Here is a 20,875-nt window from a genome sequence, read left to right as displayed (position 1 = left end):
AAACCTGAAGTCCCTTCCACTTCCAAGTGTGTCTCGGTTATCCTTTGTCATTGACCTTCATTGTGCAGAGTTTGACAACTGGGGGCTGTTTTCACACTTTACGCTAAATCTTAGTTTTAGACAAGCACTGTTGATGTGTTTTTGTAATGATACAAATGGATGCCAACTGTGGACCAGTATGCGAACTTAAACCAATATGATCTGGAAAATTTAAGCCTCCACCACACATCCACTGGGAATTACATATTCAGTCACAGTTGTTACAATGGTGCTCAAAATGTTTGTTAAACCACAGCAATTGTCTACATCTCTAAATATGACATAAACATCATCAGATGTTTATGTAAAAGAACTCCATTAAACAAAAGACACAAAAATCTGGCCTTTAGGAAAATTATTTAATATTACATTCTGTGTAAAATGCATATGAACGTTTCCAGTATCTGGTATGACCCCTTGTGCAGCTTCAGCTGTCAGCAAATTGGAGCAGTCCATTCCTACATACAGAATAGTTTTAATTCTGGGATGTTGATGAAGGCTCACACTGAGGTTAATTGGTAATTCTACGTTGTCCGTAGATGTGAATGTGAGTGTGATTGTTTGACTCTGTGCGTGGCCCTGCAATAGACTGGTGTCCCCTTCCTTCACCCTGAGTCAGCTGGGATAGGTTCGATAGTTTGGTCTCTTTCATCACATAACAATTTTACAAAACATATTTATTTTTGATTTGCAGCAGTGTTCTGTTTGGGAAGCAATAGTTTTCTCTTTGCAGCTCTGTTCTCTAAATAGTAAATGAACCACACTTACACCCCTTTGTTCTTCAATGTCCTCCTGACATTGAACACATAAACGTTAACACAGTCTAATGTCAGAAAGGCCTTTAGATGCTCAGAAGTTACCCTTGGTTCTTGTGTGACTTTGCAGATTTTTCCACGCCTTGCTCTTGGAGGGATCTTTTCTGGTTGATCACTGTTGGGGAGGGAAACGGTGGTTTTGAAATTTCCCCATTTGTACACAGTTTGTGTGACTGTGGGTTGGTAGAGTGCAAACTCTTTAGAGATGGTTTTGTAACTTTTTCCAGCCAGACAAGCGTTTTTCCTGAGGTCCCCCGAAATGTTTTCTTCATGCCATGAAGCGCTTCCACAAACATGTGTTGTGAAGATCAGATTTTGAGAGATCCCCGTTCTTCCAATCAAACAGGACGCTCACTCACACGATTGTCATTCCTGACGCTCGACTCTAATTTCACCCTCAAATGAATTGCTAATCCTGGAGGTTCTCATGCTTTTGCTACTCACAGATATTTAATATTGGAACATTTCCCTCAATAAATAAATGAATGAGCAAGTATAATATTTTTGTCTCATTTATTTAACTGGGTTCTCTTTGTCGACTTTTAGAACTTGGGTAAAATTTGGTGGTGTTTTATGTCAAATTTATGCCGAAATATAGCCAATTCAAAAGGGTTCACGGACTGTCAAGTACCACTGTACATCTAAACACCATTTGAATGATTTGAATCATTTTCGACAAGCAAACTGAATTTCACAAAATGATACGATGAATGTCGTCAGTGAGGTAGAGAGGCTTTTATGTCCTCGACTCTTCAAACCAATTTTTAGCAATAAATGAGAGCATTGGGCAAGTAGATCTGAAATACCAGCTAATGAAGTCAGTTGTATGTATCATTTTGCATCCACAGTAGTCCTTCTTTTCCTTATTTTCTCAGCACAAGATGAAAAAGGCCACACAACTCATTACCAAGAATCCTGGGCACAGAAACCCCACACTTTAAGGTTCCAGGCTCATTATTGTGCGAGCCATAAAGCAGTGTCCATGATTGAGCCTGACAACGGCAGTAAACTCATCAGGGTAAGCTCACCGGGGCCTCTAAATGGCCTGATTGCCATAGAAAAGCTGGCGTGATTTCTTTTTCCACCAAAACAGTGATTAGCACCCTGTTATACTTATTGGGCTAGATTAGCAGCTCTGGCGCCAAAGATTAGTGCAACTCTCTGGCCTCACCACTCAAATGAAGAAGATTGTTCGAGCTGCTGGCTGGCTTTAACTTTTTTATCACTGTGTGGACTTTAAAGCAGCTGCAGAAGGAGGGAGAAGGACATGCTTCTCATTTTTCACGGGTAACATAGAAGGAAAGATACCGAGCTAATGTGGTGTTTAAGTGCCGTGGATCTCTGTTGCTGGATCCAGGCTTGAAGCTTTAACTGGACTGCAGGGGCATCTACTGGTGATAAGTGGACTTGCAGGTAAAACCTATCGAAGGCAGCTGCAATACTTTTTCCTCAAGCACTATGCCAAGACTGGAATACAATACACAAATAATGCATGAAGCAAAATTGTTTTCTACCCCATCAAATGTTTTGTTTGTTTTGGTCTTAATGCATGTAATGCTGTATTCATTTGGTGCAGTGACGACAACATGGAGTAGGTTTGAGCTAATGGAGAAATTTATGAGGTAAATGAGGAATTCTGTTTCAAACTGGATGGTTTATAAAACCTGATAGAAGAAAACAGACATGTCTAACATGCATTATAATAGTATAGTAGCTATATTTGTTATCTGTGGTACTTTTTAAAAAAAAACTTTTTTGCAGTTATTTTTCTTTTCTTTTTGCTTTGTGTGTGTGCTAACAGAAGACGTCTGGCTTTTAAATTGTGATATTGTACTGTATAAATCCCAAATGAGATCAGCCTAATGATTGGAATGACATTAACCTAAATCGTTGCATGGCTGGTGCAGTGGAGCCTCTCAGTGGCCATGAGAACAAGACAAGTATCTACTGCATTTGCACTGGTAAAGTGGCAATACTAGAATACTCAAAAAAAATCCAGTATGCATACTAAACACAACACTTGATTTTTGAGTGTGCTTTCAGTGCTGCTGTTGTCTACCACTGCCCGTCTATGCACAATGAAAATGGAGCGTTGCAGTATATTTAAATGGCTGCTGCTGGAATACCTCCAGAAAAATCTTCAGTGTCTCTAATGTCGTATCTGACGGACCCACTATGTGTCAAAGAAAGTGTTTTTATTACCTGCTGGAACACAACTGCAAAGTATATTGATTTCTAGTGTAACTAAAAAACAGAAACGTGTCAAAAACAGGTGTTTATATGTGCAGTATAGAATTAGTTCAGGTTAAATGAGTCAGATTTGTCATGTTTTCTCATCATTCATACATTTAGATGAGTGAATTCAGAATGAGGTGATGCAGAGGCAACAACGGAGAGGAGCAGAGCAGGGGCCAGTGTTTACTAAATTTCATCTGGAGGAAGAACAGCTGCGATATCACGGTGGGCCAGATGCACAGATGATATGATTAAGGACATGGTAGTGATCACGTACCTCTCACAGTTCACTCACAGCGAGATCTCTATCTGTGCCAGATGCATAACAGACTGTACAGAATCACCTCACCAGAGAAAGGAGGGCCGTGCTGTGGAAATTTTACTTAGTTTTTTTTAAAGCGGGAGAATAAGTGAGTGGCTTAGTTTGCGCTGAGACGTGCTGTGGAGAGGGAATGGCTCAGTTTGCAAAACTTCATTACGTAACAATTTATGTGGCAATATACATTAATGGAAACCTTTTATTGAATTATTTCCATTCACGGGCCTGGAACATTCATAAATACATAAAAATCAATGAGGCTGGACAGTTGGAAGTTGTGTGTGTGTGTGTGTGTCTGTGAGCGACATCACCACACAGAAATGACTTCATAGCCATGATTGCCATTAGTGTAGATTTGGGCATCAAACACCTCATTTCCTGCATTCTGGTATTTGAATACACCATTTTGTGCTTTCTCAAATCAGCCTGTGCTGAAATGTATGCATACTGACAGGAAAACCTAAAATTCAAGCTTAGTTTAGTTCAGTTGAATTCATTTACAAACACCTGGACTTTTGTAGCTCATACGTTTTCCTGCAAAGTTTCTTCCCATGTTCAAAACTTTCTGCAAACCTGGAACAAATTACATGCATCTGTGTTCGACATTTTGAAGGAAAAAAGACTGGTGTTGGAGACATTGCTTCTATGAGTAAATGTGTTTCTCTCATGTTTTTTATTGGGGGGCTTCAAATGTGTGTGTGCTGAATATTGAGGGTATATCACCTGCATTCCCTCTGAAATTTACACTTACAATGATCACTCAAATTACCAGACACATATTCTCAACTACATCTATGTAGACGGCTTTGATTTTAGGTATCGAGGTACTGAGATATCTCAGATCTCTGAAATATTACTTTTAGATTTGTTTTGGTGGCGGGGGACGTTGCATAATCAAAATACAAATAAATTCCTCAGTGTTTGCGTGTTACATCATCTATATGAAGTGTTCAGCACACAGCTAAAAATAACATAAAAAACATAAATATAAATTGATCTTGTCCTTTGTGAATGATGTAATTGTAAAAACATACTGACAAAACAATTTCCAGTGTGAACGTTTCACAAAGTAAGAGTCAAGAAATAAGCAGCCAAAAAAATGCTATACACTGCAAAAACTCAAAATCTTACCAAGTCTGTTTGTCTTATTTTTAGTCAAAATGTCTCATCCCACTTGATTTAAGATAAATTCACATTTCAGCAAGATGGAGGGGCTTGAAATTATCTTGCTTTGAGTTTAATTTTACAAGAAAACTCAAACTAAGCTTAACCCTTGTGTTGTCCTGCTGGTTCAAAATTGACCCGGTTTAAAGTTTGAAAATGTGGAGAAAAAAAATATTTTCACAGTGAAACTTCTGGTGTCCACATTTTCAACATTTTTGGGAAATCTTTGAAGATTTTTTGGTGGAAAAAAAGAAATGTTAAAAATGCTTCTTAAGAACATTCTCAAAAAATTAACCAGCAAATCCAGCAAAAAAAAATATATATATTAGAACTTTTACTGATATACATGTAATCATTTAGATATTTTTAGGATTTTTTGGAAGATTTTTACTCATTTTTTGAAAATATTTACAAGAATTTTCTTGTCAAATTTGGGGGATTTTTTTTTAAATAAAACTTTTCAGGGAAACCTTTAAGGAATTATTGGAATTTTCTTCCTGAAGGTTTTGCAAATTTTCAGAAATTTGTTTTTGGTTTTTTTTGTTTTTTTTGCTGATTTTTTGGATTTTTTTCAGCCAAGGTAACTGTATTTTTTGGTGCCTGTAAATGAGGACAGCAGGAGGGTTAATGCACCTCAAATTAGGAGGTCACATGAAAGCGAAAATCTATTTTTGAGTGAAAAATTGCTACTTCTTCTTCTTTTTTTTTTGCATATCTGGCTCATTTTAAGATGCCTAAGCTTGACAATCCTGGTAAAACATAGCTTAGAATAGGTTTTCCCAGCTAATTTTTTAGATCTCAAGATTCTAAATATCATATCTTATTTCAAGAAATCTTACCAAGCCATTATTCACTTGTTCTATTGGCAGATTTTTTTTTCCTGTTTTGAGAGGGGCATATTTTCCAGTGTACTGCAGTATTATCTGATTGTTGACATTTATGTACCACAATTCTGTCAAACCAGAGTTGTTGTTTTTTTTTTTACTTCTTATTCCTACAAAATTCTTGTTTCCCACAAATATTGATGCATGGCAACTCAGTTTTACTTTGTTTAGATACACCATGGTTACAGCCACTGAAAAGGCAGTCATTCAGTGTAGGTCTGTGATTGGACGCAAACTCTGCACTCCTGCATGGATTCAGTTCAACATGCTTCATGCTCATCTACTGTCCTGACTTCCACAGCCCTCCAGCAGTCCACTTTGGCAGATATATGGCACCTCTCTTCCTGTGTTTGCAATGGAAGTTAGCCTTGGACATGAAAAATGGTGTGCTGTAGACTTATTCAATATGGATGCGATTCCACAGGAAACTAGGCAGAGCGGAGGTAGAAATATGAATGGCAGATGCAATATATCAAAACCTGGGCATATAAAATTAAAAAATCTGCATGGCTAGACACCACTAGGAGTAAGAAAGACTTTAGATTTTTGTAAATTTGGATAAAACAGCCATTAACAGGGGTTGTGTATTGAATTGATTTCAGCTTAAACATCTGACAGAGTATATGACCAATCTTTATTATGATGCTGTATGTGGATATACAGGCTGGATATGGTGACATATGGTCTGTTCCACACAGATCTCGGTCCCTTGGTGGCTTATTAGTGGACCCTGTTTCATTTTAATTTTATTCAGTATGGCGTGTTTTCAGTGTCCTTAGCTACTGCACCTACAGCATAATATGATGTGGGATCATTGGAGAGGCTCAGAGCATTTCTGTGCAACAGGAGAGGAGACCGTTAACTTGACCTGCTCCTCCTTCCGGTTCGTCCCTGCACTCCCAACACAGTCAATTACTGAGATGGAGCTGTGATTGATCGCGTTGCAGGCAGACTGCACAAAGGCCCTCAGTTCAATAATGACAAATGTTCTTTCTCAGCAATCCTCACTTGATTTTGTCAGGCAGTCTGTCTACAACAATTACTAAGAACACATTTAATCCCTCAAGTTCCGAGCCTATTGATTACAAAAGGCAGATACATTTCAGCAAAGCCCACAATCAATAACCACGGCTGTGCGCTGATAATATAAAAGTCTTTAATCATGAATGATTGAATCAGACGATCATGTATGAGTTGCACAGAGGCAGTCGTGTTTTTTCCCATCATGTCAGCATTAATTATGAATTATTGAGTGTTCGGGAACAAGTGATAGGAAACCAGTATGTGATTTAAACTCTGCACTTGTGAAAGACAGACACGATAAAGGGAAATATAGAGTAAAATGCAATTTTAAACATGAGACACCATCAAACAGCTTCAGCATCTCAATCCTCACCTGTCTAATTGGAAAATTACACAGTGTTCAAAAGCATAAAGAGACACTGGCGGCTTTTTTAATGACCGCTCCAGGTCTTTTCTAGTGTCTAAATAAATATAACATTTCACAGCCACTTTGACCTCAAGTGGTTTCCATAAGCATCATTTGCCTCAAAACCTGAAGGACCTTATATTTTGAAAACATAACCAGAATAGTATTACATTTTGAAGAAATGCTCTCATTTTAACAAGGTGTCATTATTATTAGTGAGCTTTACATGTACCAGTCGGTGTTTTTACATTTTTTTGTATACTTTTGAACCCATCCTGACTAGTAATTTCAAATATTTTCATCACTGCTTAGCGTACAGACATTAAAGAGGGATGACTCTTCTCATGGCAGCCTCAATAAGAAGGCATTTTTTTACTCTCTAAAATGTGAAACTATTCCTTTACAGCATGTCTTGTTTCTCTGAGCACAACCTACCTTAACTACATTCCAACAACATGCTGTGCTGCAGAAGGTACAGCAGCATTTTAATGTAGAGGACATCAGACGGTCTTATTCATCCACATTCTGCCCCCTTGTCCCTGCTAAGCTAACCGAATAGGGCAAAGGCAATGACATTCATCATATACAGGAGGAACAACGATAAAGGGCAACGTGAGGCTGATAAAAGAGGGAGAGACAGGCAACACAACACGCTGTAAAAGCCAAAAGCCGCTGGTAGGGACTGATGTGGGGAAGCTGAAGCAGCAGTGAGGAGGAATATGTAGACATCAAGGAACGGGGATGGCAAAGATACAGTGTCTCAGGTGGGATACTGATCAAATGGGTGCTGTAGCGCTGTAGGCACACTGCAGCTCCTTTCATAATATGCTGTAAACTACACCGCACATAAAACAGCTCTTTGTATCCGCAGTATATTCTACCTCTACCACAGGTGAATAGTGTTAAAAGCTGCAACAACGCAAGCCGCACAAATGGCTTTCAATTAAAAGACACCACATGAAATCCCTTGGTATCGGTGGGGACTATAATAACAAGCGACAAAGCCTGGCAGCTAGTGGGCGTCGTTGTGAAGTGCACCCGCAAGAAAACAGACAGAACAGTAAACAGTGAGCTTGTGCTCAGGCATGGTGATGTAGGTCCCTGTTTTTATGAGACTGGTCAGTCGAGGCAGTGGCAGCCACACACTCAGGCGTAGAAAGAGTTTTGTGTGGCGCGGACAGAACATCTCTTGAATCTCAAGTGTTTAAAGTTGGCCTATTTCCACCCCCCTCCAGGTCCTGATGACTGGAGGATGCTGTACATTCATTAGTGGAGAGAACTGTCAAGAGCCCGGCTGACAAATGACCTTGGCCCCTAAAGCCCGCCCAGTCGTGATGTGTTTTTCTTTTATGGAGACATTGTGGCGTTTGGGTGAGTTTTTTTTTTTTGTCGACGATAAGGCTGGTGATTTTCTGTGTTTTTCTAAAGCCAATAAACCCTGTGAAAAGACCAAAACCAACAATGAGTAAATCCTTCTCATACAGTGTTGGCTGTGCAGCCAGAGTCTTAGAGCTGATTACTCCGTGATGCTGATCTCTAAAATCTTAGAATCTAATTAAAGTACACAGATGAAGCGCACAGTTGCACCAGGTGACATCTCATAACTACAAGAAACATGGGCGCTGTAGTTTATTTTGGATCTAATTCCACGTCCTTCTGCTGTAAATATTCACAAGAGGACTTATTGTGTATTAGTCTGCGGCTGAAAATAGTCCCAAATAAATGCTTGATTAAATACTGCTTGCTAAAAACCGCAGTGCCCAGCTGCTCTGGAAATCAAGTGGAGCTATAGTATATATATTTGTAAAAGATTAATATATTTAATTCATACAGAAAAACATACATCCTCAGTATGTTTGAGCTGAATGCCACAGATGGGGTAGGGGAATCAAAAAATACCAACACTAGCACTGCTGAGCTTAAAAGTCTGTCTTGAACTTAGAAAATAGTAGATTAAGTCAAATCATCTTTCATCTGGCAGCCAAAATCAGATACATCAGTGAAATGGCAACAACCAAATTATCTCCATGATAACCGAGCAGCTCATCCACTGAGGACGGATATGAGATGTGACAAAACGGTGAAAAAACGCAAAGCAAGTTGCTCTGTCATGAGATTTTTTGTTGTTGCTGTTAGACTAAAAATCTGTTGGTTTTTGTCTTTTTATGGGATTTGTTAGCGGCAAGAAAAACACACATTAACACTAGCATTTTTCCTTTAAGGATTACACACAGAGAAGCAACATTCACAGCCGAGTTAGATGCGGAATCTAAAAAAACCCAGACTCTTATCAAATAAATGCAATTGCTACAAAGAAAAGTCAATAAACTGTCAGAAGAAAACAGAGAGTGAAAGCCAACTCACCATTTCTGTCTTTCTTCTTAGGATGCTGCTTTTTTTTTTTTGCAAATGTATATAATGTTCAGACATGTTTTTTTGCTGTTACATATATGTTGTGAGATATGAACAAAACGTGTGAGCGTTCCGCTTCTAGAAACCATGAGAAAGACTGTGAGCTGCGTGAATGACCCAGAAGCACTATAATCAGAGCTCTTCGGGGGGAAAAACAACAACGCTGCAGAGAGAGCCAGATAAAAAGAGTGAGAGGGAACGAGGCAGACAGAAAGAGAGAGCTCCTTTAAGTATCGTGACTCATATGCTGATGTTACATAATCAGTCTGGGGCACAAGTTAAGTGACAACACCAGGTACGACCCGGTTGGTACACCCAGGACATTTAGGAACATCACTTAAAACCCTCCTGACTTGACTCATCACTATTATTTGTAGAGCCACTGTTTAAAATCAGTGTCATTGCAGTCTTTTCTGTTGCAGCGGCAGCGGGTCCCTGATTGCAATCAATGTTATTTTCAATAACTCTGAGATATTCGGTCATGCATTAGGAATGTGTTTGCTGCTGTCTGACTTATCTCTGTCTCTCTAACGCTCTGTCTTCGCCACACAATGAATCATTGATGGCGTTTTAGAGAAGAAGAAAAAAAAACTGAGCAGTGATTATTATTGCAGAGGGCGATTGGGAGTGAGTGAGAGTCCCACACAGTCAGTCAGTAAGTTGGCCGGATGCTCCGTCTCCTCCTGAGAAAGAGAATGTTCCAGCGATGTGGCCGAGAAGCCAAGATGGCTGTCACAATGCCCGCTGCCTCCGCCCACAGCTGCCAGTCCCAGAGCGGGTGCTCGTCTAGGACTTTTTTTCTTCTTCTTTTTTGGAACGTGAAGAGTGATGATGGATGCAATATGCAGACCTCCACTGCGCATCCCTGCGTCACTGTGCAACCCATGACTCCATGAGGCAGTGTCCTCGGAGCCCCTGCAAGCTGTCCACATCTTCGCTCAGTGTTAAAGCCTGGTGAGCCGGAATCAGAGCGCTTACATGCTCTCTGCTTGTAATGTGAGTGTCTATAGGTGAATGAATATGCAGGATCCTGTTTTTGTCCTGAAAACAACACACACACACACAAAAAAAACAGAGTCAGTAGCTTTCATATGAGGCTTTACACCACCTTCTATTCATTTGAAGACAAAACAGAGCACGAGATGTTACAATCTGAGTGAGTGGCTTCTCTGTACCTGTGTTGTGGTCCCTTCAGTAGCTGCTAGTCTGTAAAAAGTAGGAAAAAAAACTGCCTCAGTGGCCAGATATTTATAGGGACAATTATTTGATAATTTTTTCTTTGTTCTCTTCTGGCGTTTCTGTGTCACTGTCAACACCGTGTTCAAAAACACCCACGCACTCCACCGAGCGGTTTGAACCGCTAGACTTCAGTGAAAACAGGAGCCAATGCTTCTCGTGCCAGAGGAAACCAATCAGTTCTTTATGATATTTAACCTCAGTGATTACAAGGGTGAGCATACAAGAAGAAAGCCTTCAGGACATCGACACACCAGTGCAAAGTTTGGTTAGTATCAAGTCTTAATGCTGGTGACATTACAGCTTACTACACATTTTTTCCATTAGGCAGGTACATATATAAATCAAGTCAATTTCACTGTACACTTTGTAAACAGAGAAAATGAAAGAGACTGTTGTGGATGACAGTAAACATGCAACACTTCAGAATAATCAACAGGAAATGAACTGCACTTCATAAAGCGCGTGTTCATTAATAATCCATTTATTGGTCATGTTAAATGCTGGGAACTATATACGTTTGTCTTGGTGTGTCTAGGTATAGCAAAGGGAATGCTTCTCATTAATACTAAGCAAAAAATAAATGTCAAATTAAACCAAAGATGCTGCAGGCGATGTGGTTTCACACTAGGGTGGCTTAAACACCAGGGATTATTCCTCTGCATACCCTGAGATGCTTCACTGTAAGACGTCCATCAGCCTCAGAGCTGCCATCTTGTCACAGCCTACAGTTCCACGTCATTAGCATTCATGTGATATGTTCCGTATACAGCGTTGTAGATGTTTACCTTTATGTGTAGACTTGGACTGACTAGCAGCCACAGTGGTCAGGTCTGCTGGTAGACCTACATACACACCACCATAGTTCCTAAGAGAGGAGAGGAGATGAGAGGAGGTTTGAAAAACCAGGCAGCATTTTAAAACCATGCTGAGGACTGATTTGTGTTTTGGTAGATTATACTGTAATAGCTGCTGTTGAATGAAATCATTCCTTTTTTCCCCCCTTACTATAATAGGCTTTTTATTATAACAAGATAATTCTGGCATCTTTGCTTTTTTATTTTACCTTTGAGATTTCCATTTAAAACAGTCCTTACATCATTACATTAAGATGTCTGAGACGCAAAGACAAACAAGCCTCCTATCAAAAAAGAACTGAGGTGTGATAATTCAAGTTTCAGAAGCTACATTTTTTCTGTCTCTTTGTGTCAGTCTTGCGAATGACTGGCAACCTCTTGAAGAATGAGGGGGTGCATCAAATCCTGTTTACTATAAATTTTATATTTAAGCATTATTTTAGACCTGTTTTGGGGAGCTAATGAAAGTTCTACATTTTCATATTCTAAAATTTATTGTAATATTTTTTAAGGTATCATAAAGCAGCACTGTTTTAGCTTTTGGGGCAACTTATTTGAAAATTTGAGCAGGTTTATGAGAAGAAAGAAAGGAAAAGAAACCCCCCAAAAGGTGAGATGTACCACCCAAAGCTACAAATTTCTCTGTAAAAGCCTGATTTTTAGATGAATCAGAAAGATATGTCTTATTCTTATACATTCCTTAAATGACAGATGTTAGAACCCGGACACTATTTTATTTTATTTACTACAGAGGCATTGATTTAAATCTTGAACAGATGAGATGTTAATTTCTCTCTACGAAACATAGCAATAACAAACCATCAGATGCTGAAATCCTACCAGAGAAATGATAAGTTCTGTTTTAAGAAAAAAAATCTGAACTGAGCCATGTTGGTTTTTAAATGCTGACTTTTCAAATTGAGACAGATCCCTCTGCAACCTTCTGTGGGATGAAACTGGCGTTTTAAAACAGATAATTAGACTGCTTTATTACCAGTCACTATCAAGTATAACACTTTTAAACAATAATATACTAGTAATGGTGATTCTGAATAATTACCGCTGAGATTTATTTATTTATTTATTTATTAGACACGTTTTTTTTACTAGTCATAGAAAGAAGAGTGTTACTAATATTATTAGCGGTGTCCCAGTAAGTCGACAGCCAGCTAAATGGAATTTTGCCAAAATTCCTCTTGTTATTTACACCTGATCTTTTCCTACTGTGACATGTCGAAATGCCTTCCATGGAGTAAAAGCGTTATTATTCGCATTTCATAATCTGTATACTACAAAACAATGAATGTACTGCAATTAGTAGAACACAGTCAAGAGCACCTTGAAATCCGAATAATAATTGTAGCAAATGCTTTAGAAAACATTGGCAAAATACCTTCTTTTCTCATCTTCTGCTGAGGGATCTTCTGTCCTGATTGAGAAAAGAAGCACATGTCAGGTCAGTTCTTATAGCAGCACAGGGGGACATAAAAAGTCACAAACTTATGCGATAATAAGAAGCAGAGAACAGTGGACTGCAGCTTTCAGTACGCTGTAGAACATTTGTGGTTCACTGCTTTAGCCTTGTAGGTAATACTCATATTACCCTGATGGGACCAACTGATGATGAGACAAGTTATATTTGAAATTTCCATTTCAATCTTCAGCTAGACTATTGAACAACCAGTTTCCAATTGGTTTTTGGTTTGCTGCTGTTTGGTTGTTCAGGGCTGACATGAAGCTGCACCACCGCATCTACTATGTGTAGATACTTTTCCAGCAGTGCAAGCAAAACAGTGACATATATTCCGTTTTGAGGGTGCATTAATCCCTTAATCTTGTGTTTTGCAAATACGAGTAAACTCTCTCGCTTAATTTGTGTGTGTGTGTGTGTGTGTGTGTGTGTGTGTGTGTGTGTGTGTGTGTGTGTGTGTGTGTGTGTGTGTGTGTGTGTGTGTGTGTGTGTGTGTGTGATATTTTGCTGTGTTGTACAGTCGTAGGAAGCTGTGATTAGCTTCAGTGAGTCAGTGCTCCACTGTCAGCTCTCATGGGTCCTGTGCTGTGTGCTCAGATGGTTATCAGGAGCACACACACACATGTTAAGACATAGTATACACACACACACACACACACACACACACACACACACACACACACACACACACACACACACACACACACACACACACACACACACACACACACACACACTCTGTTTCCAGGAAATGCTTCAGAAATGCCGCCCCTCCCTACACTTTGATAAATGCTATTTGTAGATGGCAAAGGACAAACCATCCTCTGTGTGACACTTCAGAGAAAAACATAAAGGTCTGAAACAGACACATTTTTAAAGCCGGAGGAAGCTTTTTTTTTTTTTTTAACCAAAAGAATCGTGTAACTAAATCAAATAAAAATATCTATCCATTTTTTTCACTGTAAGTCCATTTTTTTACAGTGACTTTGGTGTTTTTCAGTTGTATTTCTGAATCCCATTACAACACCCTTATTTTTTCGAACACAGTGGGTTAACACTTATGCAGATATGCATGTTTCTTAATCAAATTTGTCTTGCAAGTCATGAAGAAATGAGCTCTACAGTATCGATCAATATCACACGTGAGGGAAAAGAAAACTGATCAATGTTTTCCTGTATTTTTTAAAAATAAACTACCTATGAGTATCAACTTACGGTCCATCTTCAATATGCCAAAAATACTTCACTAAGTCACTGGAAGTATCATTCTATTTTATAGCAACTCTTTCAGTCTAAACTGCGGATGTTACAAAAATCTTAAGCAAACTAAAAGTGCAAATCCCATTAATCCCAATTATATTCTTATAATATCTGCATGTGCTTTTTTAATGAGCTTTAACTATCAAATACAAAAAGTGCACCGTCAGTGTGAACCTAACTTCTTTGCGATGTCATTTTCTAAGTGTGCTATGTGATGTGAATGTACAAAACCCGGAGGCCACAGATAATGACCCTCATTAATACTTAAAGTAATTAGAAAATGACTTATGTACTTACACATCTTTGGAGGCTTCTGCTGGCCCTGAGAACAGACGAAAAGACAAAATTTAAATCACTTTCATTATTAAAAGTACTGAAGACGGTATGTTGCTTAACTAACAATTAATCCCTGTGGGGTTCCAATCAGTATCACACAACAGTTTTTAGTGGGATATGAACTACACACTGAATGAGCACTTTATTAGGAATATATGTACACCTGCCTAACTATGCAGTTATCCTCTCAGCCAGTCAGTGCAATGCAATGCACCAAGGGCATGAATCTATGGGTGTAACCTGCCCTGTGTCAAGGTCCAGGCTGCTGGTGGTGGAGGTGTTGGCAACATTTTCTTGGCATATTTTGGTCCCTTTTCATCCCAGTCAGTCATGGTTTGAATATCACGGTATATCTGTGTAATGTTGCTGAGCATGTGCATGTCTTTATGGTCCCAATTTACTGTGTTGTAATGGCCATTTCCAGCATGACAACCAACCATGTCACAAAGTGAGAGTCATCTAAAAGTGCGTTCATGAACATGACTTGTGTTTCACTGGTCTTCATAGATCCCTCTCCAGTCACCAGATCTTTATCGAGTACAACACCTTTCCGATGTGGTAGGATGGGATATTTACACCATAATTGTGCAGCTGACAAATCTACAGAAATTTTGTGATGCAACATCTCAGAGGAATTTTTCAAGCATCTTGAGGAATTCATGCCACAAAGAACTGACAGTAAGGCCCTGCTCGGTATTAATGTGGTGTTATGAAATAAATGCTGTGTGGTTGTATGCTTGAACAAAGAAGCTAACAGATATTTTATTCCCTTTAACAAAAAAACTATCGTTAGCTTAGTGGCTCTTTTGATTAGTTGGAGCTTTAATAGTAAAGATGTGGATCCTCCACTAGCTGTATTTTGGAGGTGTAAAAGTGAACCCTCCTGGTCGTAACTACAACACTAACACATGAGGCTTTAACAAGCATGAAATGTACCTGAGCGACAGTGAATGACCGAGACACACAACTACTCGCACACACATAATTATGATATATTGTACATATAGAATTCTTGGATTGATGTTTGTGTTTTATTAAACTTTATTTTACTGTTATTGTGTACTGACCAATTTTTGGACATATAATATTATTGTGTTTGGCAATATAATTTCTTTAAACTTTCATGCCAAAAAAATGCCTTTGGATACAAGATTCTTGTGCAGAGACTTGAACATGTGTTTATCTGCTTTCTGTAGATTTAGGCAAGAATATCTCTCCATTAAATATGAAACTACACCCAGCAGTCAGTTAGTTTTAGCTTAGCATAAAGACTGTAAACAAACTTAACCTCACACAAGTAGCTTCATTTAGTTTTCCTATTTTTTTAAACTTTTTGTCCACTACATCTCATAAGGAGATACATGTTACTCTCCAACATTTATCACATATTTGGGTGAGTGTTTTCCAGATTATGACAACCCACATGAAGAATAAAATACCATGAATGGCTATTACTTTAGGTCATAAAAGTTTAGACCACAAATTGACTTCTACAAATTATTCTGCTTACTCTTGGAAGTTTATTTATGTAAAAATATGTCATTGTTTCATAGAATATAAAGCTATTTGAACAAAAATTGCACTGTATGTATATTTTTTCATGTTTTTATTGCAGGTTATGGTTACACACCAACTCAAACATTTCATAAATGTGCTTGTGCCTCTTGATTATTACCAAAGCCATGACCAATTCTCCCGAATGAACAGAATAACATTTTGTATTTTCAGTCCATTTTGTGTTATAATAATGTAGTGTCTATTTTCACTGAGGCACATATGCACCATAAACCTGTGCAACATCTCACATCTTTTAGATTGAAATGGCTACTTCTAATGGCTTTCAAAACGCACCGTTCTCAACAAGAACAATCATACAAACAGACCGGAACACAAACAATGATATGATGCAATTACCCTAAAAACTCTGTGAGCAGCATTCGTAATTCAGTGCGATATTTTTGCTGTATTGCCACTTTGACTTTATTAAAGTACTGAAGATTGCAATATATTCAGTAGCAGTTTTCAATGCATACAGTACACCTCTTATACTCCCCTACACAGTTAAATTCTTAGTTTTTAAACTTGATGTGAAGGGTAAGAGAGGACATACTGTTAAAATGACTTTAGGCATACAGTCAAAGATGCCTCAGTTCCAAAGAGACCCCACTGTGCTCATCCCAATGCTGTTTGACTCTTTTACGGACCGACAGCAGCTCCTTCTTTGCTGAACCGCAGGCAGTCTACGGAGCTTGATTTGAATCGTAATGAGATCATAATACATTCAGCTGGAGGATAATCTAACTTCCTTCTTGAAAGTACAGTATCACACTGACAACAACAGAGGAACAAATTCCTCACTTCTGCACTTCAGTCGTGTTTTTCTTGCATGTCATACTTCATCGTATCAGTGCACAAATGTACCTCGAAAAGAACACTCCAAGAATCACGTGCTACTAAGTGAAAACTGGAGAATGTACACTACACACAACTATGGCAAATAATCTCCTAGAAGAGGGAAAGGGCGGTCACGGTGCATCTTTGAGTCTGCTGACTTGACACAGGGGCCTATTCAGTGGTCTGACAAAAGCTCATTCATATCCAAGAGAGCACATCTGGGCGCATAAGACTAGGGATGAATAATGTGACATAGAGTGTGGTCATTTGAGTTTGTTTAGACCAAAGCTTTGAATTGGAACATACTTGCATGACTTGACTCTGCGGTTTCCTGAATGACCTGCGCTAAGGTTATGGTTTTTTTTTTAATCTCTTGGAAGCAAGCAGGCAAGTTCAAAGAAATGAGATGGATGGATGGATGGATGGATGGATGGATGGATGGATGGATGGATGGATGGATATCCTTATCTTAGAGGAACAATAAAGATTAATGTTGATGCATAATGAACAGAAATTGGATTATAATTTATTTTTTTCATTGTGTATTTAGGATTCTTGTGGTCATACATTTGTAATAATAATTCTAAAACAAAGACAAAAACACAATTTCCAAAGACTAATTTGAACATCTATTATCATGGCAAAGTCAGAAGCTTCCAGGCATGCTCATAAGTGTGTCCTTTGGGAAGGGTAGATATAGTTGTCTGCTTTTAACTGTATTATTATGTGGCATAAACCCTGTATTAAGTGTATTATACATTTAAAAAAGATATATTTAATAGCTGAGGTGAAGCTAAGTTAACAAAAAGTTATAACTTTCATAGCACAATTATTTATTTTACATAAGAATAGCATGAAATAAGTGCATCTGTATTTATCTGAAAGCACCACGACAGTGAAGAAGACAGTGTCCTTTGACTCTGGCCTGGTGTCAGCTGGTATGGACAAATGAGGGCAGCCAGTGGTCCACATTTGTTAGATTGAAGAGATGTCACATGTCCTTGACATTGCTGAACACTGACCTCTAAGAAGGAGCAGAAAAAAAAACAGATAAGGCCTGCTGCACAGAATTAAACACAGCTGCTGTCCTTCGTAGACAAACAAGCCACGCTTACAGCAAACTCAAGCACCTACTTCAATGCTGTTTGCAGCCAGTGTAACCGCAAAGTACAGAAGATCACATTTAAATCAAAACACAGCACCGGGTTGCAATTCCCAGCTGGCTGTGTTTCTGTTAACATGCCTGGCAAAGCACTGATTAGGTACCTGCAAGCACACACACATACATTTACTCAAGCATAAACACACACACACACATGCTGCTTTCATGGGCAATGGTGGTGAGGTAATCCTGCAGATACTTCAATCTAATTATTACCTCAGTTTGTCTGTGGTGCCCGGAGAGTTACTCAGTATAATTTAGAACATGTATTGTCTCAGCTGAAATCAACTGGGAGCTATATGTTACTTGAGGAAAAGCCACAAATGAGTGTCTATAAAACCACACAATACAGAATTTTCACAATTCAAATGCATCTTCCAGTCTTTATGAATGAAACCTGACCATTGATTATGTATTTCAGTGCTGCCTGCCTATAGGCCACTACCTGCATCAGTCAAGTGGAGAGACAAAGGTGGGTAAATGTCATTGAAAATGCTTCTCTTTCATTCCCAGAAACCCTTGGAAACCAGAGCAAACACATCAACAGAAAGAAACACATGGGCTTAAAAACCCTCCAAAAAACAGACAAGTGACTCTAACGATACAGTGACAGTGTCGTGATCAAAGTGGTACATTCCTCAGGGTACTCTGGTGTCTTACATTTAAATATGGGAGACCCCTCATGATCGATTCACCACCCATGGCTTTAGGAGACCACCACATGCACGCACATGCACGCACACACACACACACACACACACACACACACACACACACACACACACACACACACACACACACACACACACACACACACACACACACACACACACACACACACACACACACACACCAAAATATTTATACAGTCATTTTGAGACAGATATTATGACATACAGGTGTCGATTTATTTTATGAATGAAATCGGGTAACTGAGAGCCCTCCTCCTACACATATACACACTGATAACGCACACACACGCACACACACACAAACACACGGATATACACTCAAATGCGAGGGTAACCCCGACACACTTCATTTATATTCAAAACACCCTCTCCCCTTGGTGCTGATACAGTGACAACTCTTCCTCTCACCCGCTCCCACACACTCACCCATTATTACACACACAGTCAGAGATTCCTGAAACACTTACCCCCTCCTGAGGTGCTGGTGGCTGAGGAATTGCCACAACCCATTTTGCATCGATGCAGCCACCGTCCAAGCAGAGCGGAGACGCTTAGTGAGTAGAAGGACAGAGAGGAAGGAAGGGAAACCCAACACACATTGGGAACAGAGGGGAAAGTAAGGGAGGGAAGAGAGAGGGAAAGAGAGAGAGAAAGAGAGGGAAGGTCAAAGAAATGTCTCCCAGGGATCTCCTTTGGTTGTATCCCCCCTCCACTGTCTTCAGCCTTATGTCTGTCCTCTCTGCAAAGCAATGGAGAGCTCAGAGTGAAGTAAAAGCATGGAGAGAGAGGCTTTTATGCACACAGAGAGAGAGAATGAGAGAGAGAGAGAGCGAGAGGGGAGAGAGGGGGAGAGACAGTAAAAGATGCTTTGCCTTCATAGGATTTGCTCTTTTCCTCCACCCTTTCCTCCCCACGGTTGCCCAGGAAACCAGGGGAAAGGAGGCGGAGGGTGGAGTGAGACTCGACCAATGGGGAGCTTCCTTTTTATATAAAGGTGCGAAAAAAAAGGCATACATTTAAGGGCATCAATATATCAGACTGTTTGTGTGACATTCTGTAAAATTCCCAAATTGCTTTTGCCTGCTAAAACACAGGGGACCGTTATTCATGTTTTCTCTAGGCGTGGGACACACACATGCAGTTTACTTCTCTGACAATCAACAATCAATGAAAAGCTGGAAAAGTCTCGGATAGACTACACGTGAAAGCACAAGAGTCATTTATAGGGCTGTTTGTAGTCTTCAGTGGTTTTCTATTCATCTCTTTCCCTCATTTCAGTCACGACATTGAATTACAATGCAGTCATATGAGTGGAGTTAAGATGGCAAGACGCATTAAATTAGCACTCTCTAGCAGTGAAACCAATTCACACATTCAGTTAGTAGTGCTATCTTATGATGTTAAGATGTCTGTGTGGCAGAGAGTCACGATTTTTTACAACTGTAATGAGAAGTTTTCAGTGACAAATCCTGCTTCTGACAAAGCTTCCAAACAAAAGTGACATCAGTAATTGTTTGTGCTAGACAGGCTAATTATCATTTCCACAGGTTCCTATCCAGAGTTTCATGGGTACAAGATGCTTCGTGGAGAGAAAAATCTGATTTAAATAGCTGCATGAAACTAGATACAGTTCGATGCAGCTTAAATTTGGAAAATGCTTTTTCACTTAACTGTTTATGTATTTTACACACAGAATTAGAATAGTGTTCCCACTCTCTAGCAGCTGGTTGGAAACAGGTGAAAACAATAAGTCTGTACTGCACAAACTCAGCTGAAGAAAACTACAGACCAGATTCCCTACCTGGCAAATAGGGAAGTGAGGATGTCTGTGATCACACAGGTTGTAAGTGGTCTTGTGGTGACCACCATTGGCCACTTAAATGGACATTGAATCCCACTATAAGGAATGCAACAGCGCTCCCTACATACACTACAGTTCAAAGGTTTGGTGTCAATCATAAATCCAGTCAAGACATTGTTAATGAGGTAAATGATTATTCTAGTTGAAAACGGCTGATTTTTAATGGAATATCTACATAGAGGTACACACGTGGACAAAATTGTTGGTACCCCTCAGTTAAAGAAGGAAAAACCCACAATTCTCACTGAAATCACTTGAAACTCACAAAAGTAACAATAAATAAAAAAATATTGAAAATTAAATAATCAA

At 39.2% G+C, this 20,875-nt stretch overlaps 1 protein-coding gene across 1 annotated transcript; it reads right to left on the bottom strand.

The window, feature by feature from the left end:
• Nucleotides 1–6,595: 6,595 nt before the first annotated feature.
• Nucleotides 6,596–19,599, bottom strand: LOC110964555 (overexpressed in colon carcinoma 1 protein homolog). Its single transcript, XM_022213333.2, has 6 exons — nucleotides 19,173–19,599; nucleotides 14,419–14,443; nucleotides 12,784–12,819; nucleotides 11,322–11,401; nucleotides 10,473–10,503; nucleotides 6,596–10,338 (listed from the first exon to the last, which is right to left on the bottom strand). The coding sequence occupies exons 1-5, from the start codon at nucleotides 19,213–19,215 to the stop codon at nucleotides 10,499–10,501; spliced, it is 189 nt and encodes a 62-aa protein (XP_022069025.1). The 5' UTR covers nucleotides 19,216–19,599; the 3' UTR covers nucleotides 6,596–10,338; nucleotides 10,473–10,498.
• Between the last annotated feature and the right edge of the window lie 1,276 nt (nucleotides 19,600–20,875).

Source organism: Acanthochromis polyacanthus, chromosome 8 (genome assembly GCF_021347895.1).
Source record: "Acanthochromis polyacanthus isolate Apoly-LR-REF ecotype Palm Island chromosome 8, KAUST_Apoly_ChrSc, whole genome shotgun sequence".
Classification (NCBI taxonomy): domain Eukaryota; kingdom Metazoa; phylum Chordata; class Actinopteri; family Pomacentridae; genus Acanthochromis; species Acanthochromis polyacanthus.
Note: the sequence above shows the minus strand (reverse complement) of the source record. Positions and strands in the feature narration are given on the sequence as shown.

Excerpts from the sequence above, each read along its gene's own strand:
- LOC110964555 (XM_022213333.2), bottom strand. The coding sequence starts at position 19,215 with ATGGGTTGTGGCAATTCCTCAGCCACCAGCACCTCAGGAGGGG. Across the intron at positions 14,444-19,172 it reads CACCAGCACCTCAGGAGGGG|GGCCAGCAGAAGCCTCCAAA; the intron begins GTAAGTGTTTCA and ends GTCTGTTCTCAG. Across the intron at positions 11,402-12,783 it reads GCAGAAGATGAGAAAAGAAG|GAACTATGGTGGTGTGTATG; the intron begins GTATTTTGCCAA and ends CTCCTCTCTTAG.